The sequence below is a fragment of the Cannabis sativa genome, chromosome 1 (assembly GCF_029168945.1).
Source record: "Cannabis sativa cultivar Pink pepper isolate KNU-18-1 chromosome 1, ASM2916894v1, whole genome shotgun sequence".
NCBI lineage: Eukaryota > Viridiplantae > Streptophyta > Magnoliopsida > Rosales > Cannabaceae > Cannabis > Cannabis sativa.
This window is the reverse complement of record NC_083601.1, coordinates 46,957,365-46,978,963: the sequence shown is the minus strand read 5'-3', so window position 1 is coordinate 46,978,963 and position 21,599 is coordinate 46,957,365. Positions and strand designations below refer to the sequence as shown.

The 21,599-nt window shown below is 30.1% G+C and overlaps 6 protein-coding genes across 12 annotated transcripts; 3 read left to right on the top strand and 3 right to left on the bottom strand.

Annotated features, from left to right (window-relative positions):
• Positions 1-2,253: 2,253 nt before the first annotated feature.
• LOC115704854 (phosphopantothenoylcysteine decarboxylase subunit VHS3) lies at positions 2,254-3,377 on the top strand. The gene is made up of 2 exons (XM_030632065.2): positions 2,254-2,411; positions 2,831-3,377. The coding sequence occupies exon 2, from the start codon at positions 2,838-2,840 to the stop codon at positions 3,186-3,188; it is 351 nt and encodes a 116-aa protein (XP_030487925.1). The 5' UTR covers positions 2,254-2,411; positions 2,831-2,837; the 3' UTR covers positions 3,189-3,377.
• A 544-nt stretch (positions 3,378-3,921) lies between these two features.
• LOC115706407 (uncharacterized) lies at positions 3,922-5,381 on the bottom strand. 5 transcript variants are annotated; one of them, XM_061118199.1, is made up of 4 exons: positions 5,291-5,381; positions 4,447-4,881; positions 4,243-4,361; positions 3,922-4,164 (listed from the first exon to the last, which is right to left on the bottom strand). In XM_061118199.1, the coding sequence occupies exons 2-4, from the start codon at positions 4,855-4,857 to the stop codon at positions 4,104-4,106; spliced, it is 591 nt and encodes a 196-aa protein (XP_060974182.1). In that variant the 5' UTR covers positions 4,858-4,881; positions 5,291-5,381; the 3' UTR covers positions 3,922-4,103. The 5 variants fall into 5 exon arrangements, with proteins under 5 accessions (XP_060974182.1, XP_030489909.2, XP_030489911.2 ...); XM_030634049.2 differs by lacking the exon at positions 5,291-5,381 and adding an exon at positions 5,142-5,284; XM_030634051.2 differs by lacking the exon at positions 5,291-5,381 and adding an exon at positions 5,142-5,284 and having other exon boundaries at positions 3,922-4,159.
• Positions 5,382-6,152: 771 nt separating this feature from the next.
• On the top strand, positions 6,153-9,126 carry LOC115707882 (NADH dehydrogenase [ubiquinone] flavoprotein 2, mitochondrial). Its single transcript, XM_030635973.2, has 10 exons — positions 6,153-6,457; positions 6,543-6,575; positions 6,692-6,757; positions 7,273-7,389; positions 7,530-7,607; positions 7,711-7,816; positions 7,922-7,968; positions 8,354-8,431; positions 8,528-8,593; positions 8,721-9,126. Exons 1-10 carry the CDS (start codon positions 6,401-6,403, stop codon positions 8,826-8,828), a joined length of 756 nt encoding a protein of 251 aa, XP_030491833.1. The 5' UTR covers positions 6,153-6,400; the 3' UTR covers positions 8,829-9,126.
• A 193-nt stretch (positions 9,127-9,319) lies between these two features.
• Positions 9,320-11,629, top strand: LOC115707883 (uncharacterized). 2 transcript variants are annotated; one of them, XM_030635974.2, is made up of 8 exons: positions 9,320-9,603; positions 9,737-9,823; positions 9,910-10,034; positions 10,113-10,209; positions 10,306-10,415; positions 10,501-10,575; positions 10,714-10,776; positions 11,365-11,629. In XM_030635974.2, exons 2-7 carry the CDS (start codon positions 9,754-9,756, stop codon positions 10,762-10,764), a joined length of 528 nt encoding a protein of 175 aa, XP_030491834.1. In that variant the 5' UTR covers positions 9,320-9,603; positions 9,737-9,753; the 3' UTR covers positions 10,765-10,776; positions 11,365-11,629. The 2 variants fall into 2 exon arrangements, with proteins under 2 accessions (XP_030491834.1, XP_060974190.1); XM_061118207.1 differs by lacking the exon at positions 11,365-11,629 and having other exon boundaries at positions 9,320-9,618; positions 10,714-10,959.
• Positions 11,145-13,369, bottom strand: LOC115707884 (uncharacterized). Of its 2 annotated transcripts, none has more exons than XM_030635975.2 (4): positions 13,200-13,369; positions 12,867-13,015; positions 12,268-12,349; positions 11,145-11,502 (listed from the first exon to the last, which is right to left on the bottom strand). In XM_030635975.2, exons 1-3 carry the CDS (start codon positions 13,324-13,326, stop codon positions 12,272-12,274), a joined length of 354 nt encoding a protein of 117 aa, XP_030491835.2. In that variant the 5' UTR covers positions 13,327-13,369; the 3' UTR covers positions 11,145-11,502; positions 12,268-12,271. The 2 variants fall into 2 exon arrangements, with proteins under 2 accessions (XP_030491835.2, XP_030491836.2); XM_030635976.2 differs by having other exon boundaries at positions 11,145-11,413; positions 13,200-13,339.
• A 2,454-nt stretch (positions 13,370-15,823) lies between these two features.
• On the bottom strand, positions 15,824-17,433 carry LOC115707881 (arogenate dehydrogenase 2, chloroplastic). Its single transcript, XM_030635972.2, has one exon. It carries the CDS (start codon positions 17,309-17,311, stop codon positions 16,082-16,084), a length of 1,230 nt encoding a protein of 409 aa, XP_030491832.2. The 5' UTR covers positions 17,312-17,433; the 3' UTR covers positions 15,824-16,081.
• Positions 17,434-21,599: the final 4,166 nt, after the last annotated feature.

The following is a 21,599-nucleotide window of genomic DNA, read 5'->3' as shown; positions in this document are numbered from 1 at the left end:
AAAACAATTCAATCTAACTTTAGGTTTATTAACATTAAGGGTGTGTTTGGAATAAAACAATATAATTGGATTTGTGTGTAATTGTAAGTAATTACACAATTTAGCATATTTGTTTGACTATGTAATTAGAAGTAATTGAGGGTTCCAATTACACTCTCCAATTCTCATGCCTCTCATGAGAATTGAATGTAATTATACTGTGTAATTACTAAAAACTTTCCATATTAAACATTAGCTACTAAAAAATATTATTTTCCCATATAATTACTAATTATTAACTATTTTGTCAAACAATATATTAAGAATTCATATATAATTACCACCTCATATCCAAACACACCTTGTATTTTAAAATATAATATAATTACTAAACTGTGTAATTACCAACTTAATAATTACCCTATCTAATAATTACACAATTATTTTCAAACACACCTAATAAGTGTGATTTGTCACATATGTTCACTTGTGAAAATTCAGTATTCTTCATCTTCTTTATGCTTTACAACTAGTAATTTATGAGTCATGGTGGTTTATTTCAAGACGAAATTAGGGTTATTTTCCTAATTATTGTAAACGCTTTGGTTAGCATATTAGCGATGTCTGCATGTAATAGACTATATTCGATTTACCTATGAATAAAAATTTTATTCACCTTCAAAAAAAAAACTTATTTCAATATAAAATGAATTATAAAAATGTGAATATATAATTTAATAATTTGATAGAATTATAGTATATTTTAGGGTAAATAGCGGCATAAGTACCCAAAGTTTTAAGTTTGTCAGTGGCATAATCCCAATGTTTATTTTTAGTGGCATAAGTACCCAATGTTTGTAAAACTGTAAATTTTCTCTAATTTTGTCCGTACAAACCCTGTTATTTTCTTAAACAGGCCACATATAAGGTCTAGATTCTTGATCATTGGGTCTAGACAGAAACGTGTAGTATCCGTTACTTCCAAATGTTCCTTTAATAAATTTAAAACGGAGTCTGTATTGAGAAAATTGAAGAAAAATTACAGTTTTACAAACATTGGGTACTTATGCCGCTAAAAATAAACATTGGGTTTATGCCGCTTACAAACTTAAAACTTTGGGTACTTATGCCGCTATTTACCCTATATTTTAACATAAAGGTAAATGGACAAGTATGGTTCGCAAACTATGTTTTGGGGAGTATCCTTAAACATTGAATTGCGGGCTTGGTTGGTTGGTTGTAAACAATAGGTCCAAGAGCCAATCTTATGCTTCTTCTGCGGATGTGAACAAGAAACACATGAGTATTTATTTTTTTAATGTACATTTAGCTAACAATGTTTTAATCAGCTGCTGAATTGGGTAGGAATCGATTCTAATCAACATCGTTTTGAAAGATTTGTAAAGTGGATTAGAAAATGCAAACAAAGTAAACTGAGGAAAAACATTTACATTCTTATTCTTGCTTGTGTGTATATGATTTGGAGAGCTTAGAGAGCTCGAAAAAAGGCTTTATGGGATCATGAGGTTCTAACTATAAATAGTTTTGATAGTTTTGTTAAACAAGTTGTAAGTACTCAAATTTACTCTTTAAAGATAAAGAAAATAGGAGAGAAAGATAGACACTGGCTTTACCAATCATTTTGAAATTGTTGTAAGATTGGCAAACAAGAGCTATTTGACATAATAATTGATGTACAAAAGTTGATTATGGAATACACTTATTTAAAAAAAAATAGTATGATCATGTATAGACTTCAATATAGGAAGTCATACAGGCAAATTTTATTTTATTACACTTGTTTAGGGTTTTCAACTTTTTGTTTTATTTAAAGAGCATTTGAAAAGTCACTCTGTAATTTGTGTGTGTTTAGAAGTAATTACACGATTTGATATATTAGAGATAATTAAGGAGTTCTAATTACACTCTCTAATTCTCATGATCCCGTGAGAATTAAGTGTAATTACTATGAACTTTCCGTTTTAAATATTAACTAAAAAAAATATATTATTTTCTTATAAAATTACTAATTTTTTTGCCAAATAAAATATTAGAAATTCATGTATAATTACCATCTAATATCAAAACACACTATAATGTAATTACTAGACTATATAATTATTACCCTAATAATTAGTAATTACACATTTATGAATGTGGTAACATTTTTTTAAAAAAAAATTAAGATGGGTCGCGGCCCAATTCGTCTCAGCCCATCTTTATTTTGGATGGGCCACGAACTTTCAGAAACGTCATCGGGCGCCCGGCCCACATACTGACCCACCCACCGAGAGATACCTATACAGAATCAAAACCATAGAAAAAGTCAAACATTCTCTGAGCCTAACTCCTCAACCCTACTCCATCATTCACTTTCTTTCTCAATTCAATTCACAGCAAAAAGAAAGAAAAAAAAAATCAAATCTTTGAAGGTACATTTCATCAGAAATCTCTTCTATCCTTTTGTTTTAGGTTTAAATTGATTGATGTATTTGGGTTTCTATTACTGCTTTCAATTTATTTTTTAAAATTATACTTGTTCTTCCCAGTTGAGGGATCATCCATCTGGGATTTCGTAATTATGGCATTTGGAATTATACAAGTAGTGTTTTGTATTTGTTTTAAATTTTTGAAAATGCCCTAGATTTTTATCTGGTTTAGGGTTTTTCCTTCTTATTTAACCATGGCTTTTATGGTTTCATGATTTAATTTTCTCTTAATTTGTTTTGACTAATTGTTTTTGGGTATAGTGGGTCACTTCCAAGTGATCATATAATAAAGAAAAGAAATAATTTTTCTTTATTGATGATTAAGAAATTAATGTATATGAACTAATTGAGTAAGTTTGCAGGTCTCCAATGGCTGAAGTTAGTAAGGAGAAACAAGTTATTGTTCCTGAAAACAAGGATGCTATTGAAAATGATTATTACTCTAGCGATGAGGATGATGATGATAGTGAAGAAGATGAAGACAATGAGGTTGATTCTGATGAAGAACCTAACTCAGATGATTCTGATGATAGTGATGAAGAAGATGAAAGTGAAGATGATGATAATGATGATGAAGATGGAAGCAGTGATGATGATGATGATGATGACAGTAACGATGAAAGCAGTGATGATGAGAGTAGTGATGAAGAAGAAGACGATTCAAATCAACCACAAGTCATTAGAAGAAGAAATTTGAGCCAAAATCCTCCTACTACTTAAACAAAATTTCATTTTCATTTTATATAAATTACAATACAACATTTGATTCAGAGTGATTACATTACATAAATAATTATTATCACAGTTAGGTATTGATTCAAAATTTTGTATTGAATCCCTTCCCAATTGTAAAACCTTTTTGGACCAATTATTACAGAGTAATTCATTGGCCTTTCTTTCTTTTCCTCATTTTGTTTTTGGGGTTCCCTTCCATTTCTCTCAAACTCTTTTATACATAAAATAATTATTATCTCAGTAGATTTTGTTCTGTTTGTTTGTGTATGATTTGTCTGGATTCATAGAATTTAAGTATATCAAACAAACAAAGTTTATAGTACGTAAACAAAAGTCCACATGTGAGGCATCCCGCAATGAAATTTAATTCAAAACACCAGAACCAACTTCTGAGGTCGAATAGAATGGAAATTATTAAACTGCCCAGATTCTCAAAATTCAAAATTTATAGTTATCCTTTAAGTAACATTGAACATGTCTCTTTGTATGATTTTTCCTTTGTTGTTGCTTAAGCTAGTGAGTTGTGTGTGTTTTAGTGTGCTGTAATAGAAAAAATAGCCAAACTGAAACTTTTTTTGACAGTAAAAAAACTATTATGCTACATTTATCTTCAACAAAGATTGGAAACCATTGATTTGCAAAATACATTTTCTTATTATCTATTATGATAAATTATTAAGTAGGCTGGTTAAAATAAGGAAAAGAAAAAATTAAAAGATGACTAAAATTGTATCTGTTCTATTGTATTGTCTCTCTGTATATATTCTTATAACAAAGCTGTTTTTTTTTTCTTTTCCTGCATAGTAAAAAAGTAGTAGAAAACACAGTTTTTGACATAAAAGGTAATTAAAACATCATTCAACTTCATTCTTCCAAGAAGCTCTCTTTCAATGGTGAACTTCACTCCTTACACATATTGAGAATTGAATCAGTCATGGTGAAACTTGGTGTGGCCTCTGTTCTGGTAGAAGAAAATATATACAAACCACAATAATCAATGTATATGTAGATATATATATCAGACTCAAAAGAATATTACTTTACTTTAACAGCAGGTTCTTGAAGTGCCAAAACTTCAGCTTTAAGCTCTCTGGTAAGAAGAGATGGATTTGGATGTGGGCTTAAAATTTCTAGCAAACTCTTTCTGAATTCCACATTCTGTTTAAGCCATCATCAAATAGTTATTAGTACTCAAAATGGAATTGAAATTTTCAAGTTTGCATAAAAAGAAAAACATCATTACCTCAAAAGGGTTGACACCAGAATTTTCTTCCAGCACTAAATTTTGAGTTTGAAGGAGATGATGTAATAGCTGAAACTGCTGATATATCTCTTTCATCATATGTTTTCTTTCTTTCAAACTCCAAAAGAAAGCACCTTTAATTATCTCAGTTTCCTCTTCAAGAATTTTAAGTCTCTCCTTAAGCTCATCAACTTCACTTCCCCACAAAACAGCCTTGTTCCCTTTGGATGATGATGATGATGATGATTCTCCACAAGCCTTGCTATCGCCTTTTTTCGAGTTTTCGGAATCTGAATTTGGTGATGGTTTTTTACCTTTCTCATTCTTGTATTGATGGTACTCATTGTAAAATCCCTTGAGTCTAGAAAAAAAACAGTCTTTTGTTGAAGAAAGTTCTATCCTAAACTCCATTCTTTTCCTTCAATCACTTCACAACTTTCAATATAGTGAAAGAAAAAAAAAATCAATAAGAGAGTGAAAACATAAAAATGGGGAAGTTCATGGGATGGGAAACTTTCCTAAAGATTATATTTTTACTTATATGTGTAAAAAGAAAGATTAGATGGGAAACTTCCCTAAAGATTATATTTTTACTTATGACATGTTTGTATTAATGGCTTTAATATGTGTAAAAACAAAGATAAAGATAGGAAGGTAAGGCAATGAAATGATGGTTTTGGTTGGTTGCTTCTTACCTTTTGCAGAGTTCAAAATAATGAAAGTAAAAGCGTTTTTCTTTTCAGAGATCATATTATCCAAGTTTGCTTTTTTTGCAAGAGAAAAAGAAAGTAGTGAGGAATGTGTTGTGAGCTATATTAAAGAGTAGAGATTAGTAGTGAGTTACCTTTACTCACAAGGCAGAGACAAAGAGACATAAGAGGAAACTACGGAGTATTTGCTCTAATAATTGTCTTTTTACTAAAAAATTAACTTACAAATGTTTGTTTTGATAGAACAATTTAGCTAAATCTATTCTGTCAGCTTGAAACTTGGCTCATTGGTAGGCAATTTTTGGCTCCATTAGTTACTCAAGGCGGTTGTGTGTTCTCTTTTAGGCTATATTTGGTATAAGGAAAAAGACAAAAGCACCAAGTTGATTCTATTTGAGAGAAAATAAATTTTAATATTGGAACTTCTTCTCTACCAAACATAACCTTAATTGTGTGGTTACTAAGATGTTTTTGTGGTGATCAAAAGGTTTTTATGAAATTGAAGATTTTGATATACAATAGAAACCCTTATAAGGTTTTTAGAAGAGGGAAAGCAATGGTTGCATAGGTTTTGAGGATTAATTCATACTAGTTCCTAGGTACATGTTGGATCATCTTATGAGTTATGACCAATAATCTCCATTCTTCTCCCTCCTCTTTCTCCAACAAAAATGTACATTTGGTATGTCAAAACATATATACCAAGAAAGAAAAAGTTTGTGGTTAAGTGGTATGTACTTTGTACCATGTATTGTGTATCCCCTAAGCTTGAAGCCATACTATACCCATCAGGGTCGGCCTTGAAGGTAGACGAGTTAGGCGTGCGTTTCAGGCATTAATTTTTTTCTTTTTTTACATTTTACGAAAAATTTACAAGTAAATAATTTAAATGGTAATCAAAATTCACATAATAATTCACATACAATCATTAAAGCAAGACAAACTGTAAATTTTTTAAAAAAATATATAAATGTAATAAATAAATAAGGATGAGAATGTGAATTTGGAATGTTAATCAATGCAGGACCATAAACCCCAATATAAATGCGAAGCAGAAGATCAGTCGATCAGAACAGGGTAGATCCAACGGTCTTAAATCATCCACGTGTTCTAGATCTCCGCCATAGCCTAGTCTCAACACAATAAGCCCCGAATCCCCCACCCCCTCTCTTGAGTCCTCTCTCTCTTTCTCTTTTCATCTTCTTCTCAACTGGGTCGGGTCTTGTCTGGTTTGCTCCGTCAAAATGCTGGCTCGGCTCGCTGCCAATCGCCTCCATGAGATCCGTCAGATTTTCCGTCAGGTTTTTGTTTATTCTCCTCGCTTTCTTCCACTTTTCCATTTCCCAATCACTTTCTAATCTTTTGTTTGTTTGTTTGTTTGGGCAGCCATCGCGATCCTTCTCTACTGCCCTAAATTATGTGAGTACCATTTTTCATTCCCGGTCAATTCCTGATCTTTTTTGTACATGTTCATATTTGTATATTTATATATGTTTGTATTGATGACTAATTCATGATTTTTGGGAATTGAACAGCATATTGACTCCCCAGACAACAAACCTGACCTACCATGGGAGTTCAGTGCTGCAAACAAAGAGAAGGTGAGTGAAAATGTTTAAAGCTAATTTCTTTCATTTTCTTATTGAAGTTGTAATATGTGAGTGTGCGGGCTCAGTTAAATGCCCAAAGATTGAAAATTTCCATTTCATTGTTGCATAATATTCGAATTGTTCAACACTAGAACCTTTTATTTTGGGGTACATTTACTGTTCGTGTTTAAGGCTGTCTGTCTCTGTAATCTGTTATCAAAAACTCGATTGTAACAATTTTTAAGAATTAATACAATTGTTAGAATCAATACATTTGATGGGAAAAGGGAAATGTGGGAAATCTTTATCACCACCATCTTAAGTTGACGATTTCAATGCTGGGAATTTAACTTTTGGTCTGTTTTCCTGAGAAATACAGTTTTTAGGTAGGTGTTTGTATCTATATTTGTCCACAAACATATTTTATGTGCATACCCATATGTTGCTGTAACGAGTGTATATGCATACTTGTGGGTTTATGATTTGGAAAAATTTGGTTTTCACAATGTTATCCTATCTATGCTTAGGCTAAGGAGATAATCTCACACTATCCGTCCAACTACAAGCAATCCGCTGTTATTCCCTTGCTAGATCTTGCACAGCAACAGCATGGAGGATGGTTACCCGTTTCAGCAATGGATGCAGTATGTTTATATTGACTCTTTAAAGTTTAAAGAACTTTTCCTCTGATGTGTTTTATTGTCTACTATTGAGTATGTTCTTTTCCTTAAGAAATGTGGTACGAAAAGAACTTTATTGACAATTTATTTTGTGGATAATTTAGGTAGCTAAGGTTATAGAAGTTGCTCCTATCCGTGTATATGAAGTTGCTACATTTTATTCTATGTTTAATCGTGCAAAGGTGGGAATGTATTTTTTGTATTTTCATATTTGTGCATTACACTTTCAGGAAGATGCTATTCTACTAGAGTTAATTACATGAACACAATTTCTATGTTTTTCAGGTGGGTAAGTACCATCTTTTGGTCTGTGGCACAACACCATGCATGATCCGTGGTTCACGAGATATTGAAGATGCCTTACTGAAGCATTTAGGAGTGAAGCGGAATGGTGTGTGTATTGCTAGCCAGTTGTTAGGAGTTTTTTTCTTTGAAATTTACAAAAATAAAAAATCAAGTTAGCATGCTAACAATGATCCTGGCTTTTCATCTGCAGAAGTAACTAAGGATGGATTATTTTCTGTTGGAGAAATGGAATGCATGGTGAATATCTTCATGCTCTACCTTTCTCACTTAAGTCTATATTATGATTTATGTTGGAATAAAAAAATTGAGGAATATGACCTGAAAAGGAGTTCCACTCCATCATGACACTAAAGTCATTAGAGGATATTCTAGATTAACTATGATCATTTAAACCTTCGGTCCTGTTTCTAAGTTCATAGCAAAAAATGCCAGTTCAATTGTAGATTTCCATATTTTTTCACACATCACATTTTTATCGATTTTTGCATTACCTGTTGCTACCTGTGGTGTTGATTGAAGAACTGGGGTCCTTTCTGAGAAAACAATTCCCACTTTTAAAGTATATTTGCAGTGATTTTTAATGATAGGTGCTTAATTCAAGTTACCTCTTGTCTTTATGCAGGGTTGCTGTGTAAATGCTCCCATGATCACTGTGGCAGACTACTCCAATGGATCTGAAGGATATACTTATAACTATTTTGTGGGTCCTTGATATTTACTAAACCAGCATGATCTTTGTGTTTTGTTCATACTAGAAGCTTTCGGAACTTATGTTAGTCTTTTTTCGCAATTTCAGGAAGATGTTACTCCAAAGAAAGTTGTAGAGATAGTTGAAAAGTTGAGAAAGGGCGAGAAGCCACCGGTAAGAAAATTGGCTCAGGGTGTAGTCTTTTATTTCATTTTCCTTTACGCCATTTAGCTGGGACTTCTCAATGCCAAAGACTTAACCTTTTTGTTCTTTTTCCAAATCGAAATACTCGATCTTTCAGCATGGCACTCAAAATCCAGGACGAACTAAATGTGGACCAGAAGGAGGAAACACAACTTTGTTAAGTGAGCCCAAACCTCCTCCATGCCGAGACCTCGATGCCTGTTAAATTTATAGCACATGGTGTCATCAATAAACATAAAGCTTGGGACATTTTCAGGCTTTCTTTCTGTTGTCCGTCAGTATTGTTAAATTTTCTCTGCTGATCAGCAATTGTTTTGTATTTCGATAACCCCTGTATGGTTTCTGGTGGTCGGATATGCCACACAATTCCATTTTTGAATCAAGCTATGAACTTTATATTGATACCATATTGGTGAGACCTCCACATAAAGAATGTTTTCATGGTCATCTTGTAAGATCGCTACATAAAGTCTTTATAAACTATTTCCCATTGCTGAGAACGATTTCCTTTTCCAGATTCATGATTGAAATTTTAATATAGCAAAAAATCAATAAAAGAAAGCAAATTTCATTACATTCATAAACAAGATGAACAGTGTTTGCATTCTGTTGAGTTGAGTTGGCACAAATGTCGTAACCAACCACACAACCTTCGATATAATAATAATAATAAATAACAATAATTGCACTGAATAGTTCAAGGTCCTGCTGACGAGGCATACGATGAAAAACGTTGTCTCGAACGAGAATCACAGTACTTTTTCTTTTTGCTATATTTTGTCTTCTATAATAAGAATAAGTCCAAATCTTCTACTGGTTCGATTATGACTAAGCCAAAACCATATCTTTATGTTCCCTCCAACTGACCATACACATCGTATCTGCGCTTCAAGACTTTCCCTTTTTTCTTTGTTCCACTTTCTTGTTTGGTATCCGAGAAAAAGCAGAAAGTAGCAAACCAGAGAATTCAAACTTGCAAGGTGTGGATATTTGCAGTAAAGTTTCTATTTTTCTTTTCCTTTTTTTGGATTTTTCAGTTATGGGTTTTTTTTTTTTTAATTGCTTCGGTAAATGATTATTTGGGATTTGGGGTTTTCTTTTTTTTTTTTGTAGTTTCACAGTGAAAATCAATGGGGAATTCATCATCTATGCTAACTCAATATGACATTGAAGAAGTTCAAGAACACTGCGATTATCTATGTGGGGTTTTGATATTTTCTCTCTTTGATGATTTTCTCTTTGAGTTTGTTTAATTATAATTATACTGATTTTTCTTCTCCCTTTAGTTTCTCAGCAAGAAATAGTGTCCTTATACCAAAGATTTTGTCAACTCGATCGAAATTCCAAAGGTTTCATTTCTGCTGATGAGTTTTTATCAGTTCCTGAGTTTGCAATGAATCCACTTTCTCAGGTATGAAATCATACTTTTGGTTGAAATTTCCAAACATAAAATTTCATGAATTTCATATGACCTTTTGGGTTTGTTCAGAGACTTCTAAAAATGGTGGATGGATTAAACTTCAAAGATTTTGTGGCTTTCTTATCTGCATTCAGTACTAAAGCTAGTTTTCATCAGAAAGCTGAAAGTAAGTGTAGCTTAACTTAACATAATATAATGATGTCTTTCCTCTTCTTCTGATATTTAGTGGTGTACTAATTTTCCTACACAATTTCTCTGTTAGTTATTTTCAAGGTATATGATTCTGATGGAAATGGAAAAGTCTCTTTCAATGACATCTTAGAAGTATTAAAAGATCTGTCTGGTTCTTTCATGTCAGATGAGCAAAGAGAGGTATATATAGATATATATAATGCTAGGAAACATATGAGGACAATGTTTGGTTCACTTATTAAATTATGTTTGTTCAAACTTGCAGAGAGTGTTGACCCAAGTTTTGCAAGAGTGTGGTTACACCAGGGAATCTTATCTGATGTTGGATGATTTTATTAAGGTACTTTTGTATAATCTTATTCTAACATCAAGCAAAAGATGACATAGTTTTCAATCGACTATTATAGCTCTTGGAAGCAGCTTGTTCTTTTTACTATTTTCAAGTCTCAAAATTATCTCACTCTAATTCCTGATGCAGGTTCTTGGCAGTACTGGCCTAAAAATGGAGGTTGAAGTGCCCATTGATTAAGTTCAAGTTGAGGTAATTCACAACAATTCAAGCTGGAAATCTGTAGTGAAAACTGATCAGTTGGTTTCATCATTTAGAATATTAATAGTAAATCAAGATGCAAGCATACAGCTTTGTATATAAGTTTAAGGGATTCTTGTCAATGAGTATTGTTCTCTTTCATCACGCTATTAATCCATTAAATTGATTAGAAAAGTTAAATTTGCACAATAAGAATGACTATCAGCCAAAAGAAATATGTAAAGCTTATGATATATCCTAAAGCAAAATGATGTGTCCAAGGATTAAGATTTAGAATTACTTTAAACTCACAAAATATATAAATATATAAACTAGTTTACTTTAAGTTAAGTAATCAAGAAAAATTGTCTTTTTCTCCCTTTGAAAGAAAATAATGGTGTTGGTGTATAATTTCTGTATTTTGTCAAATTTCAAATCAATGTGTACTTTACTGCAGCAAAATATCTTTCTAAAACAAGAGATACTTTCAATAGAGAAGATTTGCATTAATAAAGTCAAACTCCATAAAGAATTTTCAACCAAAAGTTAATAACTTGAACTTGGATATAAATGTCTAATGTTTCCCTATCCCCCGGCCAGGTATGGCTGTCCAAGAAATGGTCGTCAATGGTGAAAGAACCCTCCACATCTGTACATGTAACAAAAATAAAGGCTGTTTCAGGCCAAAACTCAGACTCCATTACTGTTTTACATCGAGACTTCAGATTAATTTCATTCCTGTGATGATATAAATAGTTATATTAGAAGAGTGTTAATGGTTGTAAAATAGATAGTTATTCTTAGAATCTCTTAGAAATACAAAATAAGCTTAGTATACAAATAAAAAGGCATTCACTTGTATAAATCAACTCCTAAAATATTACATTTTCATAGAAATTACCCCAACAACACACAAACAACAATTCTAATAAAGTACAGTAACAACAACTGTTGGCTTAGATAAAAGCTATATAAGCACTGAAGAATTTCTTTGAAAACAAACTATATATTTTTTCATTTAAAAATAAAGGGTATCATCTTAGTTGAAAACAAAGCACATATGAATTATTAAGAATAAAATATACTTATCATGGATGGTAGTGTTGTTATTCTTTGGATTCAAGTCTAGAAAGAGATGCCTCTGCTACTATAAATAATAATAATAAAAAAAGTTATATAAAAGGGTCGAATTTGGTTTTGGAGAGTAATCAAGTTGGACCTAAATCACGAGTTACTGTTCTATACTCCTTTCACTTAAATGCCTGAAGCAATTTTCAGATTTCACATGCAAATTATCTTCATCGCCTTTAAGGCAAGGTTTTAAGTATAGATTAACTACAAAACCTCGTAAAATCTAAAGACTAAAGTATAATAATGGGAAAAATTTAAGAATGTTCAACAGCTAAGACTCTGGACTAAAATACTTCCACATGAAATTGCTAAACTGGGATTCATCATCTACAGTTTCTACATCATTAAGAGTATGGACAAGTTAATACAAACCAATTTATGGCTTCACAGGCTGTGCTCGAGGCCTCCATAGTCCCAGTTGATACTTGTGAGTATATTTCAGTATCAGCTTCCTCTGGAACACAATAATTCAGACATGTTTCTAAATTAGAAACAAACAATGCAAACACAATCAATCATGTAATTAAGCATAACCCTACAACCAGAAACATACAACAACTAGCAGAGTCTATTGGCAAGCTTAAAGGGTCAGCAAATGTAAGACTAGCCTACACAACTTCATAATAGAAAAAGGGTTAACAAGTTAAGGCTTTTTGACTGAGGAAAACCCCTAATCCATACAGTATAAGGCTTTTTGACTGAATTTATTAATACGATCCGACAAAAAAGCACTTTGATTAAGGAAAATTAAGTCACTAAGAACAGGCCTCTAGATAAGAATATTATAGCTCTGCATGAATGAAACAAAATTTAGTTGTTTGACAAGTTCTTTACATTACAACACCCACACATAACTGGTTTCTAGTTCGTAGTATACATTTCTAGATTCATAGTAAACCTTGTTTGAATAACACTTTACTTAAGAATAATGCATGTTAATTAAGTGAAGAGAGCAATGGAGGTAACATTACGTGTTTGCAAGGGACTCCAAGCTTCTTGAGCTTAAGAGTGCGAGTAACAAGGAGTTTATGGAAGTCACCAATCTCAGATTCAAGCTTGGCCACATGGGTTTCAACTCCTTTGCCTATTCCATTCAAAAATTCTGGTATTCCAACTTTCACTGCAATCAAACAACTACTACTACATCAATATTTTCTTCTTCATTATAACCAATTTTCTCATGAAATGGACAAACCCAATTATATAGCATTGCCTTTCAATTAAAAAAAATAAAATAAAAAATCCATAACCTAAGCTTGGTAAATTTCTCGTTACAATAAATATATCAAAAATGTGAGAGTTACCCTCATAAGGAATCGACTTGGAGAAAAATCTAGCGAAAGGAGGGGTGGAGTAAGGTGTAGAGATTGTATTTTTGTTGATGAACAGTATTTGCCTCCACGCCATCGCCATCGCCATCGCCATCGCCATCTTCTTCAACTTCTCTTTGGGGTTTACTGGGGTTTTGTTCAATTCCAATCAACAATACGGTGTCGTTTTCCCTTTAATTTATTTTAATTTTATTTTTTTAATTACAACTACATAAGCTCTTGAAAATTAAAAAAGTATTGCCTAAAAGTTTATTATTGGAAAAATGTATAGCCATTTCGGTATATATTCTTACTTATTTCCGCATTTAGAATTTTTTTTATCTAAATTTGTTTATTATTGGATACAATGTAAATTAGAACTACCTCAAAAATAAAATAAAATAAAAGCACTACCTCCAAATTTTCTAAAAATTTTAAATAATTTAATCATTTAAAATAAAGTTTAAATATTTTATGTGCATAATTATTTTTTTTTTCCATTTGATAAACAACTATTTGAATTTTAATTTTTAATACTCTAAGTTGGCATTTAGTAACATTTTTTTAATCAGTTTTTTATTTTTAAAATTAAAAAAGTAAAAATATTTTTCAAAATCATGTTCTATAAAATTATTTTCACTTTTTAATCTTTTAATTAAGAATCAAACTTTTAAAAACAAAAATAAAATCACTTTCAATATTTTTTTAAACCGTTTTTTTTAGTTTAGAAGAATATCTTTATAGGCTACAATTAGAGGGGAAAATGTATTGGGACGCCATTGTATTTTCCCATCGGAATATAAATAAAAGGTAAAACCACTTAAAAAGGGAATGAAAAAAAAAACAGAAAAGAGAAAAATGAAGCTTTAAGAAACTCTTTGTAAGAACTTGATTACAATTATCAATACAAGTGACTCGTAGATTAAAATTCGTTAGTACCCCAACTACGTTAAAATATCTCTTTAAAGTTTAAACATTATTCTATAGTTCATAAGTAGTTGCTGAAATTCTCGATCAGTAAATTATTCGAAATTTTTTAAAAGTTTATAGGTGATCTTAAAAAACAACAACATATACGATCATAAAAAAAAAAAAAAGATTAAATATTCCGAATGTCAAAATAGATAGGGGTGTACCGAAACTTTTTTTTTTTTTTTTGGAACAATCAAAACTACCTTTTAGATGGAGTATACTATAGTATATACTATCAAGCTGTACTTACATAGTATATGACTTGTTAATAATATCTCTCAAAATATAATTTTTACAGTAACATAGTCCCTCTATCACATTTAATTTAACTTAATAAAGTGGTAGATAATATTTGATAAATGAATACAAATTTAAATATTCTTCACCCTATTTACATTAATAAATAATAGAATAAACGACTATTTTTATAATAAATTTTATTTTTATTTTTAATTTTTTAATGTTTAAAGTAAAAAAAAAATATTCAATTTACATCTATTTATCAACTATTATCCACCGCGTTATTTATTTTACAATAAAACTAAATAGAATATAATGGAAAGATTACATTATAGTAAAATTTACATTTCGAGAAATATTATTAACAAATCATATACGTATATAATTTACTAGTGTAAAAAATTCATGCACAAAAATGTTAATTATTCTTAATTTTTTATTCTTGAAGCGTTACATTGTTAAATTGGATATTTAGTTTACTTTTAAAATGAACTTTTTTTTTCCCACATATATTATAAATTTTACTTTTTCACAAATATATGGATTTTTTAACACTTAAGGAATTTGGTTCTTGGTTGATACTTCTTCCCATTATTTTATTTACTGTGATGTGCACGTGTTGTAAAAATATGCCTATGTAAAATCTCACATTTATGCATATATTTTCATCAATTCAGGCCAGCATAATTCTTAGACCAAATTTCTTCTTCTATACCAAAATCACAATGCTTGTATATAATAAGTTCCTTTACTGCCTTTAGGAACCAAATCATAACAAACTTGGATACTCCAAGAACCATTTTTGTCAATTAACCCATCAGTCAAATATGACCCAAAACAAAAATGACTACCTTTTATATTCATTAAAAAAAAAATCTAATTATTTTCTTTCAATTATTAGCCAAATTACATATTATTATATTTTACAACAGAGATGTAGAATATACCATTGGGTGCCCCTTATATGCTCTATGAAATCCCAATAGAATCCCCACAACAAAAATAATAGGACAAAGCACATGATACATTTATTAAAAAAAAGCTTCATTATATTCTAATGCCAAATATTTTAAGCACAATTTGGGAGAGTGGACACTATAAAAATATGCTTGAAACTTTTACATTTATGAAAATAAAATAAAAAAGAAGAAAGAGTTAGAAGAAAAGGAAGGCTTTATTTGTTCAAATAACAAAGACTTTGGAAGACTTTTGAGATGTTTGAAATTTTCCAAAACTAATGGTTAGGTGAAAGGTGGTCCTTCTTTCAAATTCAACAAATTCATGTATTTAAGCTTTTTGAATTTGGTCAAGTTTGTACAAAATTCCAACTAATACTGAATAAGTATCACTATGAAATTAATTAGTAAAAAAAAAATCATCATTAGTAAAATATTATTAATTAGAAATGTCCACAACTCCACATTATATTATGTGGTCTTTTATTAATAATATTTTCTTTACATTCCATAACACATTAACATGTAAATCCCAAATATCTCTTTCCCTAATTGTGTCCCACTACCTGTCCAAAACCATATTTATACTATTTTCAGAAGAGTCCCTCTATTTTATTATTTTTATAATAAAGACCCTCTAAATTAAAGCAAGGGACAAAAAAGAGAAATAAAAAAAATAAAAAAATAATATTTTCTTCTTCGTCTTCTTCATCTGATAGTCTCAGTAGAAAGTTTCAGAGACCCATTTTTAGCAGAGCTATTTGAAACTCCATTGCTATGGACTTTACTCACCTTACTCACTTGACTCAATTGATCAATGCTGTTATTGCTCTTACTAGGACTCGGAGGAAGAAACTTGGGAATCTTATTCTCTGATTGGGTGATACTTTCAGTTATACCCTCTGTATGACCAAACAATTGTTTTCTACAAACTTCATGAAGATTCCCAAATAGCTCCTTCTTCAAACCCTCGAACGCCATATCCAACCTCTCTAATTGCTCCATAGCGTTCTTGTTATACATAAACAAACCATAGTACAAATCAAAGCTATCACCAGCCGTGTTATGAACAAGATTCAACAGAGTCTCGTAACCCTTGGTGTTAATCGGCGAAGATTCCAATCTGAACCGTTCCAGAACCCGACCCATGGTGTGGGTTACGAATTGAGATCCGGCAGCGAATTTATCGTGTTCGGCGCAAGACATCTCCACCATACGACACCCTTCTCTGGCGAAAATCCCCAAAAATTCATCGCACCGATCGGTACGGTAGTCACCCGACCCGATTCGAACCCGATCGAAGACAAAGGGTAACCCGACCCAGGAGAATTTACCGCTTTGGGGTCCGAACATTGGGTGAGTACAGAGGATATCGAATTCGGGTGGTAAGTAACTGAGGAGAAGATCTCTTGGGAATTCCTTAACGGAGAGAACATCGACGACGAGTGTGTTGCGGCGGAGCCTCTGAAACGGTATCGTTTTGATTACTTTTTCAGTTGATAAAATCGAAGTACAGAGTACGACTACTTCAGGGTGTTGTTCGCAGAGATCATCTGGGTCACTGAAGAAGGAGACTCCGAGCTTTTGAGCGGTGGCTGAGTAATCGGAGCGAGAATGAGCTAAGACGGTGTGGCCTTGTCTGACGAAAGCTTTAGCTAGAAACTGACCGAAGTTTCCGAACCCAATTACGGCGATTTTGAGGGAAGTTGGGTTGTGATTGAAAAAGGGTTGGTTGGTTTGGGTGGATGGCTCGTATGGCTGAGAAGACTCCATGGCCTGAGCTCGGAGAGTGGTGGTGGTGGTGGTGGTGGTGGAGTTAGGGGTCTTGGGTTTGTGGGTTTTGATCAGAGGAGGAAGAAACGGTGTCGTTTTGGAAAAAGAGTGGAGATTTGTAAGAGGAGACTTGGTTTGGATGGCGGTTGAGCTTAAGGAAATCATTGTCGTTTTTAGGATTTGTTTGTCGTTTTGAAATGTATAGATTTGTTGTTGATATTATTATAGTTAGAGAAAAGAGAGAAGAGAGAGATTTTAGATTGAGGTGATTCGGAAAATGGAGAATGAGAGAGGTGTATTTATATAGGAGGGAAAGATGAAAAGAGTGAGTTGATGTTTTATTAATAAAATTAAACAAAAAAAGATGTGACGGCTCACCAATTCTCTATACTATATGGCTGCGTAGTGGGGCTACACGTGTCACGTAGTTTCCACGTACGTGCTAAAAGTGTTTCATTTTTCAACAATTTTGTGTTTGGGCTTAATTAAGCTTAATTACTTTCTTTCTAAAAAAAATTAGAGAAATTTACAAAAATACTGTAATTTAAGTGAATTTTTATAAAAATACTGTCACACGGATTTTTTTTCAAAAATACTGTGTTTTTATAAAACACCAGTAAAACACAAAGCAGAACAACTCAAAACAACAGTAAAATAACTAAAAAACACCAGTAGAATACTAGTGAAACTTTAAACAGTATACTACAGTATGAAACTTATAAAAAAATACAGTAAGAAAGTAAAAAATTCCGCTTGACAGTATTTTTGTAAAGAAAGAGCAAAAATTAGTATACCATGTAAATTTCCTAAAAAATTAACCCATATTTTACTTTTTAATTTACGGTTTGAGTTGCTCCAGTATTAATTTCTCTAATGGTTTCTACGTGGGTTGCTATACATATTTTAATTGCGATTTAGGTTGCTCCGTTAATTACTATAAGAATTTTTGTGTAAAATTTTATAACAATACAAAAAAAAAATTAAAAAAAATAATTACATCTAAAACAATTATATTAAAGTTCCATTTAAAAAAAACGATTATATTAAATTTCAATATGTATAACTCAATACTATTTAGCTATGATAGGCATTTGTATTTGACATTGATAATTTTCTTTGATAATTAGTAATTTTTCATATTTAATTATAGTGATAATACTTCAATTATACTAATTACTAAACCCTCATAAGTCTCAAAAGGGTTAATCTTATTGACTAATAAGACTATGGTGCGTGGTAGGTGTAAAGTTTGTTCTTTGAAATTAAAACAAGTACAAACAGAAGTCAAACTGTTGTAGTTGTAGACTTTTTACGAACTACAAAAAATAATTAGGTTCATTCATACTGAAAATTAAGATTTACAGATGTTACCATATTTATGGTAGTATATAATTTATACCATTTGACAAAAAAAAAAAAGTAGCAAGCAACGATATTCATTTATACCATTTGACCTTATAATTTCTAGCTTAGATATGCTTTCCATGATAATGGAGTAGTTTGTTTTCGATTTTCTGAGAAGTTAAAATTATTTATTAAAATAAATTGGTATAATTGGTCTTCGACAGTGTAATAGTAATATTTACTTATTTATTTATTTTTAGAAAAATTGTAATTTTCTTTCTTGATTCTTGGTAGCTGAGTTAATTAATACGCAATAATTCGTACTGATCAATTTGTTTTTGTACAACATTTAATTGTTCTCGTAATGTTTTTTTTGCTACAGCATGTTATGTAATTTGTTTTGTTTTATGTTTCACTATTTATAATTAATAATGATACCGAGATAAAAAAAAATACAAGATAACCTCTTTTATTATTTTATTTTTTTGAAATGCGTGCTCTTTTATTATTATTCTAATTATTACTACTGTATTATTATTATTTTCTTTTTTTTTATTAAAATATCAGATATATTCTGAAATCTATATATATAAGTATGCTAAAATGGACAAAGCAAGCTTGCCAGTTGATTATGAATATATTATCATCAATTTGGAAAGAAGTATTCAATTAATTATAAATTACTTTACGTGCAAATAAAAATGAGGACTACAAAAGAAAAGTAGAACCTAAGACCAATTATAATTATATTAATCATAAGTTAAAGAAGGTCAACTGAACTAATTAATAACCTCTTTCACAAAAATTTCTACATTAATCACTACTTACGACTAAAAATATTAATTTACCTTGCACGCATTGCATAATTAAACACAAGTTAATTAATTTATATATACATAAGTTCTTAGGAAATGGGAGAAAAAAAAACTGTAAATATTTCTATGTTTTTATTACTTTTCTACTTAAAAGAAAGAAATTACTTTAATCTTTGTTGGAATTAATGTTAAGAATAATTTTTAGCTAATAAATATAATTTATAGTAATTAATTATATATTTTTTATAAAATTGTAGTAGCAAAATAATTTAGCTATCATAATCATATATATAAGTTCAATCACAAAAATTATATTTTTTTTGCAAAGAAAAAATATCACCAAAATTATGAGTAGTTAACAACTTTTTTTTTTCTGATTAAAGAGTAGTTAACAACTTTAGTTACTATATAATTAAGTTTTTTCGTTTTTTTAGTTCATAAAATATATATACAAATATATATTCTCTTTTAGCCAAATTTAATGGCGTCCAAATATAAAATTGCCAGCTTTTATATATACATATATTATTTGAAATCATTTTAATTATTTGGGGGCAAAACTGAAATTTTTAACTATATGCAAAATATATGAGGTTTAAATAATTATTTTTCTAAAATAAAAGGCTAATAATATCACACGTACACAAGTATGAGTTTAAAAATTATATTTTCAGTAAAAGACTAAGAGGGACCTTTTCTTCACTCAAAATATATGATAAATTCATTGTACAAGAAAATCATAGAAAAGTTCCTTACAAATATATTTAAATAACAATAATTAAGTCCAACAAAATTAAATAAATTTATTAAATGTTATTAAAATTTTTGTTTGAAGGTACGTAAGCTATAATAATTTGTATAGATTTTTTATTTTTTGTCAAGCATTATTATTTTTTTAGTTAGTCTACGGTATAATTTTTATTCCTCCAAATAAATCCCATAGAGCTAAATTTTGAATTTGAATATATTATCCATATATTAAAATTCTACTATAACCTAACCCATCTAATTTATAGGCTATACTATATCACATATATATTAACAAAGGCATCAACTATACTTAATTTAAAAGGGAAAAAAATCATATATATTTTGATGAAATTTGGTAGCTTTTATTATTTAATTAATTATAAAATAATTATTTTTTAAAATTAAAAAATTACAAGTATAGAATAAGTCTTGCTTTGTTACGTCTTATGCTGACATTTGGTAGCAATTATAAAACATAATAATGATTGATAAGAATATAACTTGATTAATTTAATTAATTAATTAATTAGTAGTAGTGAGCTAATAAGACTGGCCAAACTCAAACAAAACTCTTATAACTCAGTGGAAAAGGATAAATATAATTATTTATAAAATTTAGCTATGTTAGTCGATATTCTTGACCAAATAATTATTTAATTGACACTTAATTAAGTTAGAAAATAAAGAAGGAGTAATAATTATATTTATCTGTTCTGTTTAGTTATTTCTTATAACTTGGATACAACTAGGAAGACACGACGAAGGCCATTTAATATTATTAATAATAATAATAATAATAATTAATACTGTTATTATTTTAAAAGAATTAAAGAGAAAGTGAGAGGCCGGGCCACCAACCTAAAAAAATGAGTCAATTTAGGATGATAATCATTAAACACGTGCTCTATCTATATTATATCAATGTATTAAAAATAAAAACCATTTAATTTTTATTGGCTTTTTAATGAACATTATTTGAACATGCCCATCTCCTATCTCCTTCCTATAAATATATATGGGAAATATTATTTATACTACTATTTTAATATTTTTTAAATTTTACAATTTGAGTTTCTAAAGTGGTTTCATCGATAGTTTCTATGTGAGTTGAAATATAATTTTTAGTTGCGATTTAAATTGTTCTGTTAGTTACAATAGTAATTTCTATTTAGAATTATGTAAAAATAAAAAAAAAAATAAAAAACCTAAATATATATATCCTATATTTGTATAATTTTCTTTTATGTAAACTTGTACGTATGTATAATTTTTTTAATTTCAAGCAAAAAAAAAAAAGTACATGTAAAAGTAATATAATATATACGTAAATGATATATTTTTAAAAGAGAAGTGTAAGTGATCAATATTTCACGTGTAGGTTTGTAGAAAAAGCATATATATATATATATATATGTGTGTATGTTTATATAGGATCTCTTTTTATATATATTGTAAAGTTTTAGGATAGTGGTAGGTTGGGTTGAGTTGAGTTTGGTAGGGTTTTGTATAGTCTCTTATTGACTATATATAATAACTTCTTCATC

Coding starts and splice junctions, on each gene's coding strand:
- LOC115704854 (XM_030632065.2), top strand. CDS start 2,838: ATGGCTGAAGTTAGTAAGGAGAAACAAGTTATTGTTCCTGAAAACAAG.
- LOC115706407 (XM_061118199.1), bottom strand. CDS start 4,857: ATGGAGTTTAGGATAGAACTTTCTTCAACAAAAGACTGTTTTTTTTCT. Junction 4,362..4,446: donor CTGGTGTCAACCCTTTTGAG/GTAATGATGTTT, acceptor TGGCTTAAACAG/AATGTGGAATTCAGAAAGAG. Junction 4,165..4,242: donor GAACCTGCTGTTAAAGTAAA/GTAATATTCTTT, acceptor TTCTTCTACCAG/AACAGAGGCCACACCAAGTT.
- LOC115707882 (XM_030635973.2), top strand. CDS start 6,401: ATGCTGGCTCGGCTCGCTGCCAATCGCCTCCATGAGATCCGTCAGATT. Junction 6,458..6,542: donor TCCGTCAGATTTTCCGTCAG/GTTTTTGTTTAT, acceptor TTGTTTGGGCAG/CCATCGCGATCCTTCTCTAC. Junction 7,390..7,529: donor CCGTTTCAGCAATGGATGCA/GTATGTTTATAT, acceptor TGGATAATTTAG/GTAGCTAAGGTTATAGAAGT.
- LOC115707883 (XM_030635974.2), top strand. CDS start 9,754: ATGGGGAATTCATCATCTATGCTAACTCAATATGACATTGAAGAAGTT. Junction 9,824..9,909: donor AGAACACTGCGATTATCTAT/GTGGGGTTTTGA, acceptor TTCTCCCTTTAG/TTTCTCAGCAAGAAATAGTG. Junction 10,210..10,305: donor TTTTCATCAGAAAGCTGAAA/GTAAGTGTAGCT, acceptor TTTCTCTGTTAG/TTATTTTCAAGGTATATGAT.
- LOC115707884 (XM_030635975.2), bottom strand. CDS start 13,326: ATGGCGATGGCGATGGCGATGGCGATGGCGTGGAGGCAAATACTGTTC. Junction 13,016..13,199: donor CAAGTCGATTCCTTATGAGG/GTAACTCTCACA, acceptor GTTTGATTGCAG/TGAAAGTTGGAATACCAGAA. Junction 12,350..12,866: donor TTGGAGTCCCTTGCAAACAC/GTAATGTTACCT, acceptor ATTGTGTTCCAG/AGGAAGCTGATACTGAAATA.
- LOC115707881 (XM_030635972.2), bottom strand. CDS start 17,311: ATGATTTCCTTAAGCTCAACCGCCATCCAAACCAAGTCTCCTCTTACA.